Source organism: Macrobrachium rosenbergii, chromosome 40 (genome assembly GCF_040412425.1).
Source record: "Macrobrachium rosenbergii isolate ZJJX-2024 chromosome 40, ASM4041242v1, whole genome shotgun sequence".
Taxonomy (NCBI): Eukaryota; Metazoa; Arthropoda; class Malacostraca; order Decapoda; family Palaemonidae; genus Macrobrachium; species Macrobrachium rosenbergii.
In genome coordinates, this window is record NC_089780.1 from 5355070 (window position 1) to 5376460 (window position 21391).

The 21391-nt window shown below is 41.4% G+C and overlaps 1 protein-coding gene across 8 annotated transcripts in view; it reads right to left on the minus strand.

The window, feature by feature from the left end:
• PICK1 (protein interacting with PRKCA 1) overlaps positions 1 to 11435 on the minus strand; it is a 159352-nt gene extending 147917 nt beyond the window's left edge. The window contains exon 1 of one of the 8 annotated variants that reach the window (XM_067082969.1): positions 11192 to 11435. In XM_067082969.1, coding sequence (XP_066939070.1) covers positions 11192 to 11232 — 41 coding nt within the window. In that variant the 5' untranslated portion in view covers positions 11233 to 11435. The remainder of the gene's footprint in view (positions 1 to 11191) is intronic. The other 7 variants (XM_067082967.1, XM_067082966.1, XM_067082962.1 and 4 more) reach the window with 7 other exon arrangements.
• Between the last annotated feature and the right edge of the window lie 9956 nt (positions 11436 to 21391).

Sequence of the window (21391 nt, forward strand, 5' to 3'; positions counted from 1 at the left end):
GGTGTTCATATGAAAGAAGTAACAGAAGGTAATAGGAATACAGAAAGAAGAGACCCATTACCTGAAAAGAAAAAATAATTCAACAAATGACGCTCCTGCAAACTCTTCACAAACTTATCACTAAGCATTCTTTCCTCATGACTAAACCTTTCAAAACACACTTATCTATCCATTCACTTACATTCAGCTTTCAACCACTTCTACGTACATGTGTGTGTTTGTGACTGTCTGTCACTAGTTCTGGTATAATTACCAATGGTGGAAAAAGAAATCCAGCACTCTCAGTAATCTTGTATTTAAATAAAGGTCCCTGAAGGCTGTAGACATCCAAGCAAGAATGGTTGAACAAGTGATCCAGAGCAAATGGCACTAATATCGTCTCAGCAGATAGAAGTCTTAAGACCTACTACTAGTTTTCTGGCAAAAACAGATAATCCTTTATCGAAAATTCTATAAACCGAAAAGCTCTAAAAACCTAAATTTTTTTTGTGGAGGGTACAGCATCAACATACAGTATTAAGACAGATGAAAAGTGGTGCTGTTTATAGTCTCACTTAGTATGAAAATGCTTGTGTTTACCATATAAACTCTCGAATCATGTGACTTCCCAAAAGAGTTTCTAACCTGATTGAGAGAGAGAGAGAGAGAGAGAGAGAGAGAGAGAGAGAGAGAGAGAGAGAGAGAGAGAGAGAGAGAATAAATGATTTTGATAAAAATGTTGTTTTACGTGTTGTGTCCAATTTTATTGCACATATCGTCATATCATTACCGTATTATAAAATACTAACATACAGATCATGCGCCAACCATTTGCATTCTTGTAATGTTTAGATTCTTAAAATCAGCAGCCAATTGCATTTTACCATTGTTACTGCCATTCAGTGCTATATGAAAAATTATTCAGAGACATATTTTTTCGTATATTATCAAAGCTGGATTTTAAAAATGAACCTACTTTACTCATAATGCTGTAAGCTATGTGATACCAAGTCGTGATTTTGCCAGTATTGGACGTTGCTGGCAGCCTGCACATTATTCGTTTACTCAGCCACAACTATAACCTAAAGCTTAAATTTAGTAGTATACAGTACGTACTTTCTTAACACCTTTTCCACTGGGTGAAGGATGAATAAGAATTTAATTTTTATTTATGGAAATCACCAATGAAAATCAGCAAGTTTTTAAGAAGTCGACATCTGTAATGCACCTCCTAGTGAACACGTTAGCGGAGGTAGCTAACAAAATCAAAAGGCTATGTCAGACTTGCTACTGTTTATGCCAACAGTAATGAATTCTTAGACAAGCCACAAGTTTGGTATGCTTGGTTAAGTGTAGGAGGATTTGCATTTAACCAGCTGAACTTTAGCTTCAAGGCAATTAATAAGTTAAAAGCTAACCTAAATATAATATGCATTATCAGTGGAATCTACTGAAACTTAAACAGGCATAGGAAGCCTAGCCTAGTATACTCTACTGAAAAAAATACTAACATATTAAGCATAGCTTTGTGTAATCCACCAACAATGCATCTCGCACTATATACAATTACAGGCAGTCCCCGGTTATTGGTGGGTCGGTTATTGGCGATCCGGTTTTACGGGGCTTGTCTAGTGACGAAAATCAGCAATTTTCTGCGCCAAAAATTGCTGATTTCTGCTTATCGGCGCCGATAATTGGGTATTGGCGCCGATACACACCTAACAGAGACGCCGATAACCGAAAGTCGTTGGAAAAGCCCCAAAACTCACAGATTTTCGGTTGTTGGCAATTTTTGGTTATCATCACACCGTCAGAATGGAACCCCCCCCGCCGAACCCCGCGATAACCAGGGACTGCCTGTATAAGTGAAATCATGTTTTAAGGCAAAATTTTAAGAATCACACAATGCACGGGACTGGATGATACACACATAAATAAGCAAATAGGGTTCTTTATTAATATGATATTTTTATAATAAAATAAAGTTTTATACATACCAAATAATTACATAGCTATAGTTTTCTAATCACTGGCAGCTATAATTTTGAAATTCGCCGTAGCACCACTTTTGTTTTGGCTAGGCGACTGACACCGCCCACTTTTGGGGGTCAGAGAGGAACCAGCTCAGCAAATGAGTTCAATATGTTTATGCCTTCCTATCCATGTGAGGGGGGGAGGAGGGAGGGCTTTGATCATGTAATTACTTGGTAAGTATATATAAAACTTTATTTTTTATAAAAGGTCATTTTTATATAAGCAACTTACCAAGTAATTACATAGCTGAATCTCACATTGCAGGAGGTGGGATGCATGGACTTATCTGTTCCAATCCATTAATAATTGTAATGCTAAAAAATAGAGATATTGCTAGCATTGGTAAAATGCTTGCTGGTTCCTTACCTGGTGACAGAACTGCTGCAGGAAAGTACTGCCTCTGTATGGCGCTGATGGCCAGAGATCGCATGCTACATCAGTGGGATTCTGTGCAGCAAAGGAGTATCTGATTACACGCAAAGAATTAAAAATGTTGCCCCTGCCTAAGGCTCAGTACCAAACGATAAAACCAGAGAAAAAACAATGCAGTCGCCTAATGCCGACAATTAGAAACCACCACCCAACCATTACCAGATAGCCTGGTGGGCACTCCAAGTACACAGTACCCCTGGGCTCCCCTACAACTCAACGCCTTTAATCAAGGCAAAAAACCAAAAGGGTGAAGGAATACTTCCTACACTCCTTCTCCCATCACCATGCCAGCAACTGAAACTGGACCCAAGGTACTGCAATTTTCATAAACAATTTCAATTTCATGCAAGTAATGTGATGCAAAAACTGATTTGCATTCCCAAACCGTTGTCTGGATAGTAACAGAAATAAACAAATTATGTTTGAAAGCCTTACCTTCACTAAATCCTTAATCTGTGAATGAGCCTCAAGGATTAAATCTCTCATAAAAAATGCCAGGGGATTTTTTGATAAGAGGGTGAGAGGGGTTCTTTACTGAGCACCAAAGGTTGCTCAAAACCCCATGAATCTTTTCCTTTCTTAGCAAATAATAATTTAGTGCCTGTACAGGGCAAAGAGTCCTTTCTTCCTCTTCAGGACCTAGAATGTCTATCAGACTCTTTATAACAAAGGAGCAAGGCCAGGGATTGGAAGGGGTCTTGTTCTTTGCTAAGAATCCTAGGGTAAATGAGCAAATCGCATTACCCCGAGAGAATCTAATTTTCTTGTCTACTGTGTGTAGCTCATTCGCACTTGGCAGTGGCTAATGCTACTAGAAATAAAGTCTTTCTTGTCAGGTCTCTCAAAGAGATTGACCGAAGAGGTTCAAAACGTGGTTCCGACAGCCACTGAAGGACCACGTCCAGATTTCAGGCTACCAGCTTTTTTTCTTTTTGTTTAGTTGTATCAAAAGACTTGATGAGATCTGATAGATCTTTATTAGAAGAAAGGTCTACTCCCCTGTCTCTAAATACTGAGCTTAACATTGCTCTGTAGCCCTTAATGGTTGAGGAAGACAGACCTCTGGATGATTTTAAATACAGTACGAAATCACCAATCTCTGCTACAGATGTCTTAGAAGACGAGATGTAACATCTTTTGCACCAGTCACAGAAGACTGTCCACTTGTCCTGATATACCTTGCTCGAGGATTGTCGCCTGCATCGAGCAATTTCATCTGCAACTGCTTTTGAAAATCCTTTCACTCATACCAATTTGCTGACAGTCTGAATGTGGTCAGGGCCAGAGCAGACAGTCTTTGATGGAAATGCCTGAAATGCAGTTGCGTAAATTGGGTTTTTGAGGCAACAGCCTCAGGAAGTCCATCTTTAGCTCTACCAAGTCCAGGAACCATTCTGGGCTGGCCAGAATGGCGCTACTAGGGTCACTATTACATTTTGGTGATTTTGGAACTTGTTTATAACTCCCCTCACCACCTTGAATGGGGGAAATACATAAGGTCTTTGTCTGATCAATCTATGAGCATTGCATCCATCGCCCACGCTTGAGGATCCAGGGCTGGTGAACAATACAAAGGGAGATGATGGTTCTTTGCAGTTGCGAAAAGATCCAGAACTGTCTTTCCCCACAGTTTCCAAAGATTTAGGCACACTAGGGGTCTAGAGTTCATTCTGTGGGGAGAACTTGTTTTTGGTAGCTCAGTTCGTCCACTAATACAATGAACCTCCCTTGAAAGAACCTGGTTAGGATCTGCATTTGATTCTGATCTGACCATATGAGAAGGGCTCTTGCTGGTTGGCAAAGGGTAAACGAATGCGTTCCCCCGCTTCTTGACATAGGACAGGGACATGGTATTGTCCAAGTGGACAGTCACTGTCTTTCCAGGCACTTCTGTTGCAAATGCTTGCAATCCCCAGTGAATTGCTGTCAGTTTCTGTTGCAAATGCTTGCAATCCCCAGTGAATTGCTGTCAGTTCTTTTACATTTATATGCCATCCCTTCTGTTCTGGAGTCCAAAGGCAGGAGTTCTCCCTGGCTCCCAAGGAGAGCTCCCCAACCTACATCTGATGCACCTGAATAAACCATGAGGTCGGGGCTCAGAGTAAGGAGTGACTTCCCTTGAGAGAGCTTGTCTCTTGATTTCCACCAAAGCAGGCCCTGCTTCATTTCCTGAGTTATTAGAAAAACTAAAGTATCCAGGCATTTCTTTCTGTTCCAACTGACTTTCAGAAAGAACTGTAAGTTTCTCATGTGTAGCCTTCCCAGGGTAACGAATTGTTCTATGGATGAGAGGGTCCCTAACAGGCTCATCCAGCTGTTCGTGGAGCAGGACTGAAGGAGAGGAATTTGTCCACCTTCTAAAGGGCACGAGTCTATCCTTTGGGGGGAGGGAAAAACCTGAAAAATCAGTTTATCCTCATCCCCAGATAAGCTATCTCCTGAGAAGGAGTCAGTTGAGACTTTTGAAAGTTTACTAGAAGGCCCAACTCCTGTGCTAGAAGGGTCTTGTTTAGGTCCCCCGCACATTTGTCCTTAGATTGAGAGTGGGCTAGCCAATCATCCGGATATAGTGAAATGTTGACCCCCATCAGATGTAACCATTTCGCTATGGGAGCTAAGACTTGTGTGAAAACCTGTGGAGTCATGGACAAGTCGAAGCCAAGGGCTCTGAATGATACACTTTGTCCTGGGAAATGAACCTTAAGAACTTACTCGAGTCCTGATGAACTGGGACATGGAAGGAGGCGTCCTTCATGTCTATCATAATCATCCAATCTCCTTGGCAAATGGATGCAAGGACAGACTGGCTAGTTTCCATTTTGAACCTGGTTTTCTGGACACACAAATTCAGGGTACTCACATACAGAAATGGCCTCCAGCCCCCCGAGGCCTTGTGGACTACAAACAGCGGATTGTAGAACCCCGGAAAGAAGGTGTCCTTGACCAATTCGATGGCTTCTTTCTCGAGGAGCAATGACACTTCTTGGGAGAGGGTGGAAAACCTCTCGGAACCTACCAAGTAGGCCGTTAATATAACAGGAGTGCTTGTTAAAGGAGGCTTCCTTGGGAAAGGGATAGAATAACCCTCTCTCAAAACTTTGACAATCCAGGTTTATGCTCCTCTCGCTTCCCAATGTTACCAAAATTGGAGGAGTCTTGCTCCCACAGGAGCGAGGAGGACGAGATTCTCACTTGCGTACAGGTGGCTTATTGGAGGACTTCTTGATTGCCTGAGGGGTGAATCGGGCACTTGTGTGAGGTCTAGGAAAACCTCTTTGTCTGCCCCTACCTTGAAAGGGCTGAGGTTGAACTGAGGAAGCTGTCCTCGAACTAAATGCAGGAGTCTCTCTAGGGTGTCTTGCAGACTGAGCGAGGAGATCCGAGTAGACTTTTTCTGCAGATCAGAAACAATCTGCAGAACTGCTGCTTGTGGGAACAGGTGTTTCTGATCAAACATAGAAAAGATGAGCGCAGACTTATGCGAAAAAGTTACTCCTTTCATGGTGTAGGAACACCAAAGCTCCCTTTTCTTTAGAATACCCATTGCAAATAGGGAGGATAATTCCAGAGAACCATCCCTTATGCCTTTATCAAGGCAGGAAATGACGCCTAAAATGTCTGAAGGGTAGTCTTCCGGAACATGAGGACAATCCTTAACCTTACGAGCAAGGGCTCCAACTGCCCAGTCTAGGAAGCTCAGCACTTCGAAGGCTGAAGAAATGTTTGATTAAGTGGTTCAGTTCCGATGTCAAGAAAAGGATCTTCGCCGAATTAAACGATCCCTCGGGAAGAGTCTGTCAACCCTGAGAAGTCTCCCTGGGAGGAGGCAGAAACTCCCTGGGAAGGGGCCTCTCCGGCTGCATAAGATAAATACATCCTCTGAGACAATCTAGATGGAGTGCAGCTAAAGGAGGCTCTTCCCTGCTTTCTCTTGCTTGAGAGCCACCTCTCTACCTCACGTAGAGCTTTCTTAGCTGAAGAGGACAATACCATTTTAGGGAGTCTCATCGAGTTAATCATCTGATTGTCTAAGTAAGCTGAAGCTGGAGCTGCGGGAGCCGCAGGCGAGAAAAAATCTGGAAAGGTCACTAACAGGAACCTTAGCAAAGAGGCATACAAAGTAGGAGAGGTGATAGGACCAGGATCCACATCTTCCTCTGAAGAAATGGGACACAGCTCCGCAAGAGGTTGAGGAGACGAAGGGGTTTTCTTGATTAAACCCAAGATTATATCCAATTGGCATTGAATCAACTAAAAAGAAGGATCCACTACTGAGGAACCTGTGTGTTGCAGTTAGAGCCATGGCTGGGAGCGATACCACAACTGCAGGAGCAGGTGCCAGATGCGTTGTAGAAGAAACGGGGGGAACTGGCACCCCTGAACATTCTGCAACATGTTCAGGAGCCAAGGGGAGCTCTGGTGCCACTGGGCGCTTTGGTACCAAAGACCACTTTCCAGACGACACTAAAGATTCGGTCACCGCTGAGTGTTCCGGAGCAAGGAGGAGCTTGTGAGCTTGGGAAGGCTCAGCAGAAGCTACAATTTCTGGAGCTGGGTGCTTGGGCACCAATGGGTGCTCAGACACTACACTATCTTCTGCCCAGATATACTCTCTGAAACTAAGGATGGGCGCTCAGCAGAAGACAAGTTCCTCGATGAAGAAGAGAGCTTACAAGCAGGAGTGCGCTTAGCTGATGAAATCTGCCCCACCAACTCCGGGGTGATCCTGGGAGGAGTGTTCTGGACTGTCCCAAAACTACAGGACGGAAGCTTTTCTTGAGTAGGTTCTTTAAACCTCTTAACCCTTAAACGCCGACTGGACATATCATATGTCAACTAAAATTGTCTGTTGGGTGCCGAGTGGACGTACCATACGTCGACTACAAAAAATTTCAACCTTCGGTCAACTTTGACTCGACTGAAATGATCGAAAAACACAATTGTAAGCTAAAACTCTTACATTCTAGTAATATTCAATCATTTGCCTTCATTTTGCAATAAATTGGAAGTCTCTAGCACAATATTTCAATTTATGATGAATTTTTTAGAAAAACTTTTTCCTTACATCCGCGCCAGAAATTCTTTCGTCACGTTGTTGTAATGTTTGCACCGTTTTATATTAGTCGTTACATAAGTTTTATATATGGAAATGTGCGCAATTTCATGTAGAATACAACAGAAAATAACTCATGGTTGTAGCTTTTATCAGTTTTGAAATATTTTCATATAAATCACGATAACTGCCAAAATTTCAAACTTGGTCAATTTTAACTCGACCAAAATGGTAAAAACGCAATTATAAGCTAAAACTCTTACATTCTAGTAATATTCAATCATGTACCTTCATTTTGCAACAAACTGGAAGTCTCTAGCACAATATTTTGATTTATGGTGAATTTCTGAAAAAAAAACTTTTTCCTTACGCTGCGCGCTGTAACTCGGCCGAACATCTCAGAAATTCTTTTCACGTTGTCGTAATGTTTGCATCGTTTACATTAGTCGTTACATAAACTTTTATATATGAAAATGTGTGCAATTTCATGTAGAATACAACAGAAAATAATTCATGGTTGTAGCTTTTTTCACTTTTGAAATAGTTTTACATAAATCACGATAACTGCCAAAATTTCAACCTTCGGTCAACTTTAACTCGACCGAAATGGTTGAAAAACGCAATTGTAAGCTAAAACTCTTACATTCTAGTAATATTCAATCATTTACCTTCATTTTGCAATAAATTGGAAGTCTCTAGCACAATATTTCGATTTATGGTGAATTTTTTAAAAAAACATTTTTTTACGTCTGCGCGGTAACTCGGCCGAACATCTCAGAAATTCTTTCATCACGTTGTCGTAATGTTTGCACCGTTTTATATTAGTCGTTACATAAACTTTTATATATGAAAATGTGTGCAATTTCATGTAGAATACAACAGAAAATAACTCAAGGTTGTAGCTTTTATTAGTTTTGAAATATTTTCATATAAATTTCGATAAATAGAAAAAATTCGACCTTCGGTCAACTTTAACTCGACCAAAATGGTCGAAAACTGCAATTGTAAGCTAAAACACTTACAGTCTAGTAATATTCAATCAATTAGCCTCATTTTTCAACAAACAGGAAGTCTCTAGCACAATATTTCGATTTATGGTGAATTTTTTAAAAAAACATTTTTTTACGTCCGGGCGTTACGGATTCATGCATCATATTGTGATAATATTTTCTCGGTGTTGCTTTGATCGTTTTACAATTTGTTATAAACCAAAATCATCGCAATTTAGTGTACAATACAAAGAAAAAAAAATAATCCGTTAGCTTTAACCGTTTTGCTCACTGCGCAATTTGTATAAAATTATATATGAAAATTTTTTTTTGCACTGTCATATATTTCAATATTTATATATGATAATGATATTTTTTCATTTCTGATGGTTGCATACTAAACTTCAGGCAATGACAAAAAAAGGAGCCAAAATGAACTCTTAATCTTAAAACTAAGCGTGCTGTGATTTTTTGAAAAAACCTTTTAAGCTTCGGTGTTAACTCCCAACGCCGCATACGGGAGACGTTTTTGTAAATAGAGGCACGGCGTTTAAGGGTTAAGTAGACTCTGATGAGGAGCATCAAAAACAGCTACTGATCGCTGAGTTGGCGTTACTTTACAAGATAAAAAAAGAACACAATTGTTTTCGTTTCTTCAAAATAGAATTAGTTAACATATGAGACCATTCTCCAGAAGCATTTGAAATAGCTCTATCAAGGCAGGACAAACACTCCAGAGCTTCATCCAGCACCATCTCTCCCGCAAGAGAAACGTGATCTTTTGCTTGGCGCAGTAAATGAGCAATAGTACTAAGCACAAGTTCCGCAAAGGAAACGGCTTCGCTAGCATGAAAAGCGGATTTCAAAAGCCCGTCTGCATCACCATTAGACCAAACTACTTTATAATAAACGTTTTTAGAGGGGGTCTGGTTTTTAACAGTTTAAATAGACAATTATAAGCACTTTTAGAGGGGGATGTCAAGTATTCACGGATTTTAGCTATTTGTGGTCCCTATCCCCACAAATACCAGGGGTTGACTGTATGAAGGATCAGGCTATCAGCTTCCCATGGAAGGGGGGGGGGATCATTTGATACAACCAATTGGGGTCATAATGAATTAACCAAGTATTTCTGGTGAAATCCTAAATAAAATTTTCAGAATGACAAAAATAAAAAAAAAATTCATTTTCAGAATGTAATTATTTACCAAGCCTACACCAAATAATACAAAGTGGATGCATTCCTGCAAGCCTATTTCCCTCATTTTCATCCTACCCAATTACAAAAACACTATTTTCCCAAAACAGGCCTCCATTAATGTTAAACAGTGTGGGGTTGTTGTAGATGAACTAAACACTTAGCAATGTCAATTTTGTCAAAATCACAGCTGAAGCCACTGGTAAAACAACATAAGGTAGCCTAATACTGCAGAATACCTGTGCACACATCATTCTGCTATGCACAATGTCACACTGGTGGGGTCCATGGGTGGCAGGTCCCCAGCCAGGTTAGGGAAGTGCCCAAGGATAGGTGAGGTTGAGTGAAGGCGACGTAACGATACATCCTGTCCAACTATGTCTTTGATCTGCTTTTAAGCAGGCAGTGGTAGAACTAAGCAACAGCTCCACATGGGGTATATATACTTTGGGAATTGATTTTTCCTAAAGTATTTTCGTTGCTTATCAAGAATTTACCATTATTTTTTGTCCGTCGACTGTAATTAACCTGTAATTGACCTCAGAAGTTGTATGCTGGCCATCCTGGAATGTTGTTGCACATGTGCAGTGTTATAGGCGAGTTTTTTGGTAAAAAGTGGAGTTTTCCTTCGCCGGGGGGTCTGGGGGGCAGAGCCCCCTGACTAAGGTTAGAGTACGCTGGGTTAGTATAGTTCCTTTTATAAAAGGTTTCCTTAGCCAATCCTCCCTTAACATATGGCTCCCTGATGACTTCTGCATGCATGGAATCATTCCATAACGACAACACGGTCGTCTGGTCTTCCTCCCAGTGTTTCTAAAACCCCGTGTTCCCAACGGGTCCCCAACCAAGCTGGATGGACATGGGGTTAATAATAACTGACCGACAATAAACACCACCACCTCCTTCATCAGCAACACTCAAAGTGTAGGAAAAATCATTTTAGTTGCGCAGCCCGATTCCCGCCGGCCTTCAACCAGGACAGGCTCCTCATACATAAACAAACATATCTTTCCCTATAATGCCAGGTCCTGACCTAACCAGACCTCACCTACCTAACCCAACTTAGGGTGACGTACCCTGACCTGGTCGGGGGGGGTGGGGTGGGGCAAAAAGGGGGGTAAACCGTCCTGGTCGGCGACTGGCGGGAATCAGGCTGCACGACTGAAGTAAAGTTTCACCCCCAACGGTACAACTCTTAAGTGCACTTTAACACTCTTTGACATTGATAATCAGCCTGCCGGCAGAGGTTCGATGAGTGGGCTGACCTTTAGCCTACCAAATATTCTTTAGCATGACACCGGCCCACTCCCGTCATTTACTTACTCTTAAATTAAATTTGGGCTAATCGACCAACATACAAACACACACACACACACAAAACATGTCAGCCAGGGCAATCGGGCCTAACGACCACTGCCAAAACAGCCTCAACATAAACACAAGCAAAGGTCGGATCTTCACGTCATTGACCAAAACAAAATGAGAAAATGTTCTTTATAAACTTACAGTTTATCTTCTTCTAAGTAGAATTCGTCTTCAAATTCCATGCGTAAAAGAGAGGTTGTCACGGGTGAGAGAATAATCTTGAATGAGATTAAAAATATCGTCTGCTCCAAAATTCTGGCACTCGGCTGTTGTGCTGGGGATCTACGACGACGACGACGACGGCTGCTTCTTCTTCTTCCTCTGCTTCCTCTTCTGCCGCTGCCACTGGTGGGACCATTCGCCGATTTCTCGGATTCCGCGCAAACTTCCCTCGGATTGACATTTTGCGCAGCGCTTTGCCTCTATTTCTGGTGTAAACAGAACGTGGCCGATTGTGACGTTTGCATTGTAAACAAACACCTGTACCAGAGAGAACTGATCTGTACTGACGGGCAGAGTTCTCTCTGCTGACGAGTGTTACGGAGTGACAGTTGTTACGGGTGGGCCCGAACCGCGGGAAACCTTCAAACAGTTCTGAAGCTGTATGTCATTTGCACCAAATACATTGAGATGTGTTAGCTCTTATCCACCTTTTCCCCTTTATACTTCCTCTGTTTTGAAAACTTACATTTCTGTAACGTGCCTGCAGAATTCTTCGTTTACCTAATACTACGAATTTCTGTGTGCGGTACTTTAGCTTTCTCAGGATGTAAGAAATCATTATCGCTTGCCTATCTCTATACGTTCCTTCGATTCTTTCATCCAATGATTCCCAGTGATGACTCCACATACCTTTCTTTAGTTTGTTGCTCCATTTAGAGCTGTTAACCTTGGAGCAACAAAAACCATCCCCCCTCTGTGGCCTTGGTTGCCCTTTTGACGAGCACCATTCATTAGTCTTCTTCCCTTTTTCCTCACATATATTTAGGTACCACATGACAGGTCACAAGAATGAGATTTGCCTCCCGTACTTACAACAAACGGTATTTTTTTTTTTATTTGTTACATTAGGCCAACCCCACCTACAACGTTCTGTGGGACTGAAAATTATTTTGATGTACACATGAAAGCATCACTCTACGTATTCTGTTTTAATAGTCAAGCCAACATTATCGTAAAACACGGAAAGCAAGAAAATCCTCCAAATTTCAAATGAGAACCTACTCTTGGAGCTGAGAATTTGAAGGCTCTAAGACTAACATTCGAAGTGAGTCTTGTGTTAAATAACTTATAACCATCTGTCGTTATTCTTGTGTTGACACCAGTCGGCAAGTCTTTTAAATATGTTAATGACTACCATCTATGGGTGTGTATGTATATGCCAGAATTTTCGAGAGATGAAGACAGGTCTCCAGACATCTCATGCAGATAAAAAGAAGAATACCGTGTTTTCAGTTCAGCAAAACTATTTTAAATGTTATTATATAATCCCTGACTATATGATCGGCCAAAAGTGAAGTGAAGAAAAAATATTAAAACTTAGCCATATCAGGAAAAGAAAGAAGAATTGATAGCTAATATACTTTTATTTAGAGATCCACTGAAGGGGAAAACTGAAAATACGATGGAATTTTATGAAAGATTAATGGCATTACAGAGACAAACAGCAAACACAAACAAAAAAGGAATAAAACGAGCAAGGGAGTAGTTTCAGAGGCAAACCTTGCCTCCTCCCCCCTACTACTACTACTACTACTACTACTACTACTACTACTACTACTACTACTACTACTACTACTACTACTACTACTACTACCTCCAGGATTCTACGTAAATTGTCGCAAATAAACTTTGCATATGCAGTGAAATCAGATAAAGCACCAGGGCCAGACGGGATGAAACCAGTTCTGTTTAAACTATTTTTTACAAAGTACCAACCTTAAAAGAGAATTGGCAGAATGTTTAAACGCTCACACCCAAGACACAACAGACCAATTGCATTAATTATTGTGTCATATAAAATTTTTATGGGGATCCTGACAACCAAAATAGAAAAGCATATTAGAAATATAGGGAAAACACATGAACTGCAATCAGGCTTTACCACTCAAAGGAGAGGAATTGACAATTTGTCTGTCTTAGAATATTGCATGCAGGAAACCTACAGAAGAAAAGACCCGACTAACGCACTTGACTCAGTTAACAGAAAAAAACTCACAGAGGTCATGATGAAATATAGGCTACGCGCAGAGGTAATAATTGCAGTAGCAAAAATATACAAATGACATAAGTCTGTCTATGCCTCAACAATGTAGAACAAAAAGAGCTAAACGTAACAAATGGAATGAGGCAGGGGTGCAATGGCTCAACCACATTCTTCCTACTGGTAACTACTTGATAACTGAAAAATTAGAAAGTGCAACGAAAGGTTTCAGAAATGAAGTTATAAGGTTAGTGGCACTATTATATGCAGACGATGGATTAATCCTAGGACTCTCCCTTGAAGAAATAACAAAAGCAATACAAACCCTTATGGAAATAGCAAGCGAATGTGGCCTAAATACAAAGACAAAAGCAATATATTAATATTCAACGATTAATACAGTAATGACGACGTAGAAAATATGCAGCACACAGAAGGAATAAAAATAGTTAAGCAGATAAAATACCTGGGTGTAATGATCAGCAATACGAAGGACTGCTTCAGAAAACAGATAAAAAGGGGTGCAAATTAAACCAAAGCACAAAAAGGCAAAAATGGCTAATGCAGTCATCAGTAAAAGCTGTAGCAGGGTGAAAATAGGAAAACTATATTGGGAAGGATTATCGATGCCATCCTTCACGTATGCCATGGAAGTCGTGAAACTTGGCAAGGAAACCATAAATGAACTGCAAAAGGTTGACAATCAAGTATACAGAACTATCCTGAAAGCACCAAGATACACTCACGAGTTTATTCTTTATATATACCTCTCGAGATATAAAGAGCGGTTGAAATAGGCTCCTATATGAGATAACCATGGATCAGTATGAAAACAAGAAAACCCTGAGGATTCTGCAAGTGAAAGAGTATATGAAAGAATTAAACACAAACTTAAATAAAATTGAATCGCTTAAAGGTAAGCAGCTAAAAGAAAGCAAATAACTGGGACAAAAAAGCATGGGAGAGGGAAATGAACGACAAGACAACATTAAGAATCTACGAAAAATATAAAGAAAGCATAAGAGAAGAAACCTTTTATGATAACACTGAAAAAACAATGCTGATCAGTAGTGGTAGACTAGGCACACTAGAATTAAAAGAAAGGAATAGGCTAAAAGGGGAAGATACAAAATGTTTGTGCTATGAGGAAAAAAATGAAAACCTAGAACATTTCTTACTCTACTGTCCAGCATATAATGAGATTAGAAACAGATACAATTTTGTGCAACAGCCATATCAGGAAAATAAAGAGGAGTTGATAGCTAATATACTTTTATTTACAGATTTGCTGAAGGAAGGGGGAAATTGAAAATAAGAAAATTTATAAAAGAATTATGGCTTCACAGAGACAAAAAAACTTGAACAAACACAAAGGAGGAATGAAACTAGCAAGGGAGCCGTTTCAAAGGCAAATTCCGCCTACTACTACTACTACTATTCTCGGATTTTTCTGTGGAATGTACTGTATATACACAGTATTCACTGAAAATTTGCCTATTGGCAGTATTTTTCAGAGAAATATTTACTGATTACTGTATTTTCATATAATTTTCGTGACTAAATGCATTTTTTAATAAAAAATATTAAAATACTCAGGTATAAGCATTTTTAAGGAGGTGTTTTGGTGTTTAAACTATCAAAGTAGGCAGTTATAAGCATTTTTAGAGAGGTGTCAAGAATTTGCAGATTTTAGCTATCCACGGGGCTTGTGGTACGCATCCCCCCATGAATACCAGGGGCCGACTATGTGTGTGTGTATATATATATATATATATATATATATATATATATATATATATATATATATATATATATATATATATATATATATATGTATATATATATATATATATATATATATATATATATATATATATATATATATATATATACTATCTATCTATCTATCTATCTATATATATATATATATATATATATATATATATATATATATATATATATATATATATATATATATATATATATATATATATAGTTACAAAGTGTTCCAAGTACCTGGTTTATTACTCTTCCAATCATAGAATTCAAATTTACCCCACTTACAGCCAGATACATGAACTCTCGCAACAAAAACAAAAACAAAAAAAAAAAGGAATGCTTAAATTTCCGGTCTCCGGTCAAAAGCAAGACAACTAGATGACATCATTATCAAGGCAAAATGTTTTGGAGCCAAGACCCACAGAATATTCTAAACCATTTTGGGACTAAGACCCTGTGAGAGAGGTGCGAAATAATGAGCAGGAAGACAAGTACTGTAAGGACTGGGGTATGAGCGACATACTGGCTGGGTGTTTACTGGTTTATTGGTTGTTCCTTACTGAGATAAATGTACAGAATCTTCGATGTTATTGACGCGTGCGAGCGGTAATGTAGCGTCTACACACAGACAGGTAAAACAGAGATAAAGGTTCAGACACCTGTGATGGCGATATCAAGAGACATGATTAACATACGGTGATGAAACATACATCATTGGAAAGGCCAGGAAATTCTACATATGGCCAATTGCTTGAGATTCAAGACAGATTAATGGATACAATGCGGTAGCATAATATATGTGAAATGGAGAGACATTTGGCGTCTTCACAAACAGAAACACACGTACAGTTTGATACAGAAGATTCATTGGAACATTATGAGTACATGATTAGAATGCTTGCATGGCAATGCAAGTAGTGGGGATTGTACATACATTAAGACAACAATGCTTAGGGAGAAACAGACGGAAATATTGTATGGTTGAAATAGCATTCCTTAGGGAAAGAAAACGAGATGCTCTTGTTGTCTTGTCCACTCCGATGGACGACGTACACACACGTGTTTGGAAGAGACGGCATCAGGTTCTTACAGTACTGTTGGTTTATTGGTGAAAACGAGCTGCTTATAAAGCGGGATGCGGACGTCTGCGTAATTCGCAGAGACCGCTGGTACAGAGATTTACCGGTGACCTGAGGTCAAACTAATTCTTTACAAAAACAGGACAGGTTCATACAGAAAACAATGATCAATAATATCTGACACATAACAAATAATTTGTTACTGGCACATAAAGCATGATTATTTAGAAAGACAATAAATATACAATCTACAGTTATGGTGATAAACATACGTTCTGGTTGACCCTAGGTCGATGTGAAGGCACCGCAGAAAATGGGATGTTCACTATAGAGAACGCGTTGAGCAGGGACTTTACAATACTCCCACCCCCAAAGATGGAGGTAACGTATGATCAAAGCCGGTATCTAGTGGGGCAATGAAGGGGGCCCCTCTTTCTCGATGTCAACTGGAGAGGGTGGTCGCCTTCCTTGGTGTCCTCTTTAGCGGTTTGTTGGGGTGCCTTCTTGTCTGGTTTCTGGGTTTTCCTGGGATGCCCATGCCTCCTTCCTGCCCCCGGGGCTGTCCGAGGGGGTGCCACATCCTGCAGGAGGCTTTGGGGTCTGCCTCCAGTGTCCTCCTCCAGGAATGCGGGTTTGAGACGATCTATAGATATCCAGTCTTCCTGCCCAAGGATGGCTACTCGGAATGACTTCTTGTTCCTTTCCAGTACAAGGAAAGGTCCTCTGTAGGGTCTAGTTAAGGGTGGGCATGCGGAGTCGTCCCTGACAAAGATGTGGGTGGCGGAGGATAGCCTGGGGGGCATGAAGGGGGACGCCCTGTCGGTGAATGTCCTTTGGCAGGGGGCGAATTTTCCATCCCTGTCACGGAGCCTCTGCATCCCTATGTCATCCCTGTCGTCTGCGACGAGTTCCCCCGGGACTACCACGGTCTCCCCGTAGACTTTTTCCGCTGAGGAGGGGTCGCCATTGGCTCTGGGGGCGGTTCTCAACCCAAGGAGGACCCAGGGCAGCTGGTATTTCCAATTTTCAGAGGAGCAACGAGCCATGAGGGACGCCTTCAGAGACCTGTGGAATCTTTCCACCATTCAGAAAGTGTATTCAGTAATAGAAAAAGAAACATTAGCATTAATCACAGCATTGAAAAAGTTTGAAGTGTATGTGAACAGGGCAGAAATTAAGAGATTTCAGTGTTATCTGATCATAACCCACTCACTCTTATAGCCAGTTCCTCACTGGACGGGTGGGTATTGTTCTCAGCTAGCACTCCACTGGTCCGGTGTTCGATTCTCCGACCGGCCAATGGAGAATTAGAAGAATTTATTTCTGGTGATAGAAATTAATTTCTCGTTATAATGTGGTTCGGATTCCGAAATAAGCTGTAGGTCCCGTTGCTAGGTAACTAATTGATTCTTAGCCACGTGAAATAAATCTAATCCTTCGGGCCACCCCTAAACTAAGGCAAAACTTATCTTTTCACTCTTATAGCCAAAATGAAAATTCAGAATCAGAGACTGACATAACGTAAAAGTAAACCTATTTCAGGAAAGAACAATGTAGTTGCAGAAATTCTGACAGAATCAGCGATGAAATCCAGCCATGCCCAAAAATCTTTGTAGCTGTTTCCTGGGGAGGGGGTAGCCTTACAGATACCTTCTGCATTAGCATCAACAGGAGCAAAAAGGCCTTTCCCAACTTCAAATCCCAGATACTGAATAGTTGCCCCTCTAAACTCACTCTTTTCAAGGTTGGTTGTTAGTCCTGCTTCCCGTAGTTTCTTGTCCACATCTACAAACGTCTCACCTTATGAACCACTACAGTAGATCCCTCTTGTCCTCATCTACAAAAGTCTCACCTCATGAACCACTAGATCCCTCTTGTTCACATCTACAAAAGTCTCACCTCATGAATCACTAGATCCTTCTTGCCCACATGTACATCACACCACATGAACGCTTCTTTGGGTTTCTATGTCGCTCATGTTCTCGGAAAGATATAGTTAGGAAAAGAAGTAAAGAAAACCTCTGATGGAGTGGGCGGAAAGAGCTCAGGGGTGTCATTTGTGGAGGGCTGGGGTCGGTAATTGCCCCTTTCAAGACACTGATGGCCCCCTCCAAGACTTGGTTTGCCCACCTAGTCTTTGAAATAATAATAATAATAATAATAATAATAATAATAATAATAATAATAATAATAATAATAATAATAATAATAATAATAATAATAATAATAATAAAGTTTACTCCAAAGTGTGTGTGTTGTGTGATGGAGACCTGAGAGTGGCCTCTTGTTGATTTATTCCCGCCTACCTGACGGTAGTTACTGCCTAACCACCTTGTTCAAGAGTTTAACAGCTGTGTCCAGCTTCGCCATAAGTAATTCCTAATGTAAAGGACCGATGGTTTGTATATCGTGTCGGAACAAAAATAGTTTCTATTGTATGATCTCTGAGTAGCCTTATAGATTAAAAAATGTCTGCAGGTCAGTGTAGGAAACCTGTTGTTAATATCATGTGACATGTGAGATTCAGGACTGATTTTCGTCAATTTTATGTTTAAGATTTCCTGACAAGAACAAAGATCGAGACTGCTACCTTACTTGGGCTAGAAACTGCGGAATAGGTAAAGACCCAAATGATGGATCATACATAGCCTATGCAGAAAGCATTTTCTGCCAAAGTACATTTTCAAACCTCCTGGTATGCATGAGCTGTTTCTGCAAGAGACTTTGAAGTCTAGGATATGTTAAGAGGCAACAATGTGGCTACCAAAGTAGATTTAGCCTAATAAGAAGTAACCAGAAGGGACGAGCCGGCATATACATCACTACTGGCAATGGCAAGATTTTTACATCCCTGCAAACTACAATATTAATTGTATCCCTATTGATAGTATCAGGTACCATAATTTTTAAAATCCTATGAAATGACTGTACAGACTATTGAATATTGGCTGTTAGGTATCAGGCTATTAAACCTAGGCTATCAATAATATTACTCACCAACTCAAAAATATCGATGAATCTTAGGAGGAGATTTGTGAAATGTTTTGTTTGGTCTGTATTGTTGTATGGCTGTGAAACTTAGACCTTGAGGAAGGCAGACGAGGAGAGGTTGTAGGCTGCAGAAATGTGGTTTTGGAGAAGGATGCTGAAAATATGGACAGAAAGGAAAACTAATGAGCAGGTATTAGAGAGAGTAGGCATTGAGAGAGAACTTTCGGCTTCAGTGAGAGGTAGACAAATGCGGTTTGTGGGTCACAGTGTGAGAAGACAAGAGCTAGAACATCTCTCTCTCACTGGTAAAATCAATGGAAGTCGGCCGAGAGGAAGACCTAGACAAAAATATATGGATGGATTGGTGAGAATGACTGGAGGAAGAATGTCTGCAGCTCAGTTGCTGCGGAGAGCCAGAAATAGAGAGGAGTGGCGAGCCATGATTGCCGACGTCCCTGGGGATATGGCACCTGGATGATGATTAATAATATGATTATACTTATGGATGAAGCTTATATGGGATGACAGCATTGGAGATGACAATTATTTTAGCATACTGTTGTCAAATTTTACTGCCTGTCAGTTTGACCCATGAATTAAGAACAAAAATAATTAGTTCTGCCTCTACAAAGTAAAAGCCTGCTGGTAAACACGGGAGCAATGCAGTCGGTCTTCCCGCCATCCGAGGAAGATTTAGAAAAGATACCTGACTCAACACCCGCTCTCATAGCAGCAAACGGAACTCCCACCCGCACGTATGGCATGATGACCCGGACTATCTCCACTCTGGGCTGCAGATACCACTGGCCCTTCATCATTGCAGAGGCTAAGTTCCCCCTACTGGGCACAGACTTCCTAGGGTACCACGGACTTCTGGTCGACATCGAAAGACAATGCCTCCTCGACACAGGAACCTGCCATTCCCGGCAGCTCTCTATCGGACCTGGAATGCCCGCCATCTGCTCCACAGACCCCAACAGCTACACATCCATCCTACAGGAATTCCTGGACGTATTCAAACCAGAGCTACGCCAGTCACCAGGGGCTTCAGCAAAGCACGACATCTTCCATCATATCACCATGACAAGCCCACCAACCCATGCCAAGTTCCGACGTCTGTCCCCCAAAAAGATACAAGACACCAAACGGGCCTTCGCAGAGATGGAACGAATGGGGGTCTGTAAAAAAGCATCAAGCCCATGGGCATCTCCCCTCCACATGGTAAAGAAGTCTGATGGTTCATGGAGGCCCTGTGGAGACTATCTGCACTTAAATTTACTGACAACACCAGACCACTATCCCCTCCCAAACATGCAAGACCTGATGGGCGCCCTCCATGGCGCAAAGATTTTCTCCAAGATGGACCTGCTGAAGTCATACTTCCAAGTCCCTGTGCATCCCGACGATGTCCCAAAGACTGCCATCATCATGCCCTTTGGGACTTATACATTTTCCTATTCCACCTTCGGTTTCAGGAACGCAGGTGCCACATTCCAGTGCCTGATGGACACCATCTTGGGGGATCTGCCTTTCTGCGTCTGCTACGTCGACAACATCCTCATCTTCTCCAAGTCCCCAGAGGAACACCACCACGTCCGCGCTGTCCTGAGACATCTCCGGGAGAGCGGACTAGTTGTCAGGTTCGACAAGTGCATTTTCAGGATAGAAAAAGTAGACTTCCTTGGGCACGAGATTTCCCCAGCAGGAGTGCACCCCATGGCCTCTAAAGTAAAAGCTATAGAGAATTTCCCAAAACCACAAACCATCAAGTCCCTTCAGGAATTTCTTGGGATGACAAACTATTACTGACGTTTCATTCCAGATGTCGCCCACACTATGTACCCCCTGACATCAATTCTGAAGGGCAAGCCAAAAATACTAACCTGGGAGGCTTCGCAGCAGCCCGCATTCATAGAAACAAAGACAGCCCTCGTCAGTGCCACTGCCTTGACTCACCACAACCCCGCAGCTGCCCTCAGACTGACAACAGACAGCAGCAACATTGCCTGCGGTGCAGTACTCGAGCAACTAGTGAATGGCGCCCCCCAACCCTTGGCCTTCTTCAGCCACAAGTTTTCGCCAGCAGAGACCCGCTACAGCACCTTCGACAGGGAGCTGCTGGCTATCAACCAGGCCATGAGACACTTCAAGTACCTGCTGGAGGAGACCAAATTCACAGTCCTAACAGATCACAAACCCTTGGTGCACGCATTTGCAAAGCCGGGAGACGCAAGGTCTGCAAGGAAACAGCGACACCTGACCGCCATCTCCAAATTCGGGTGCACCATC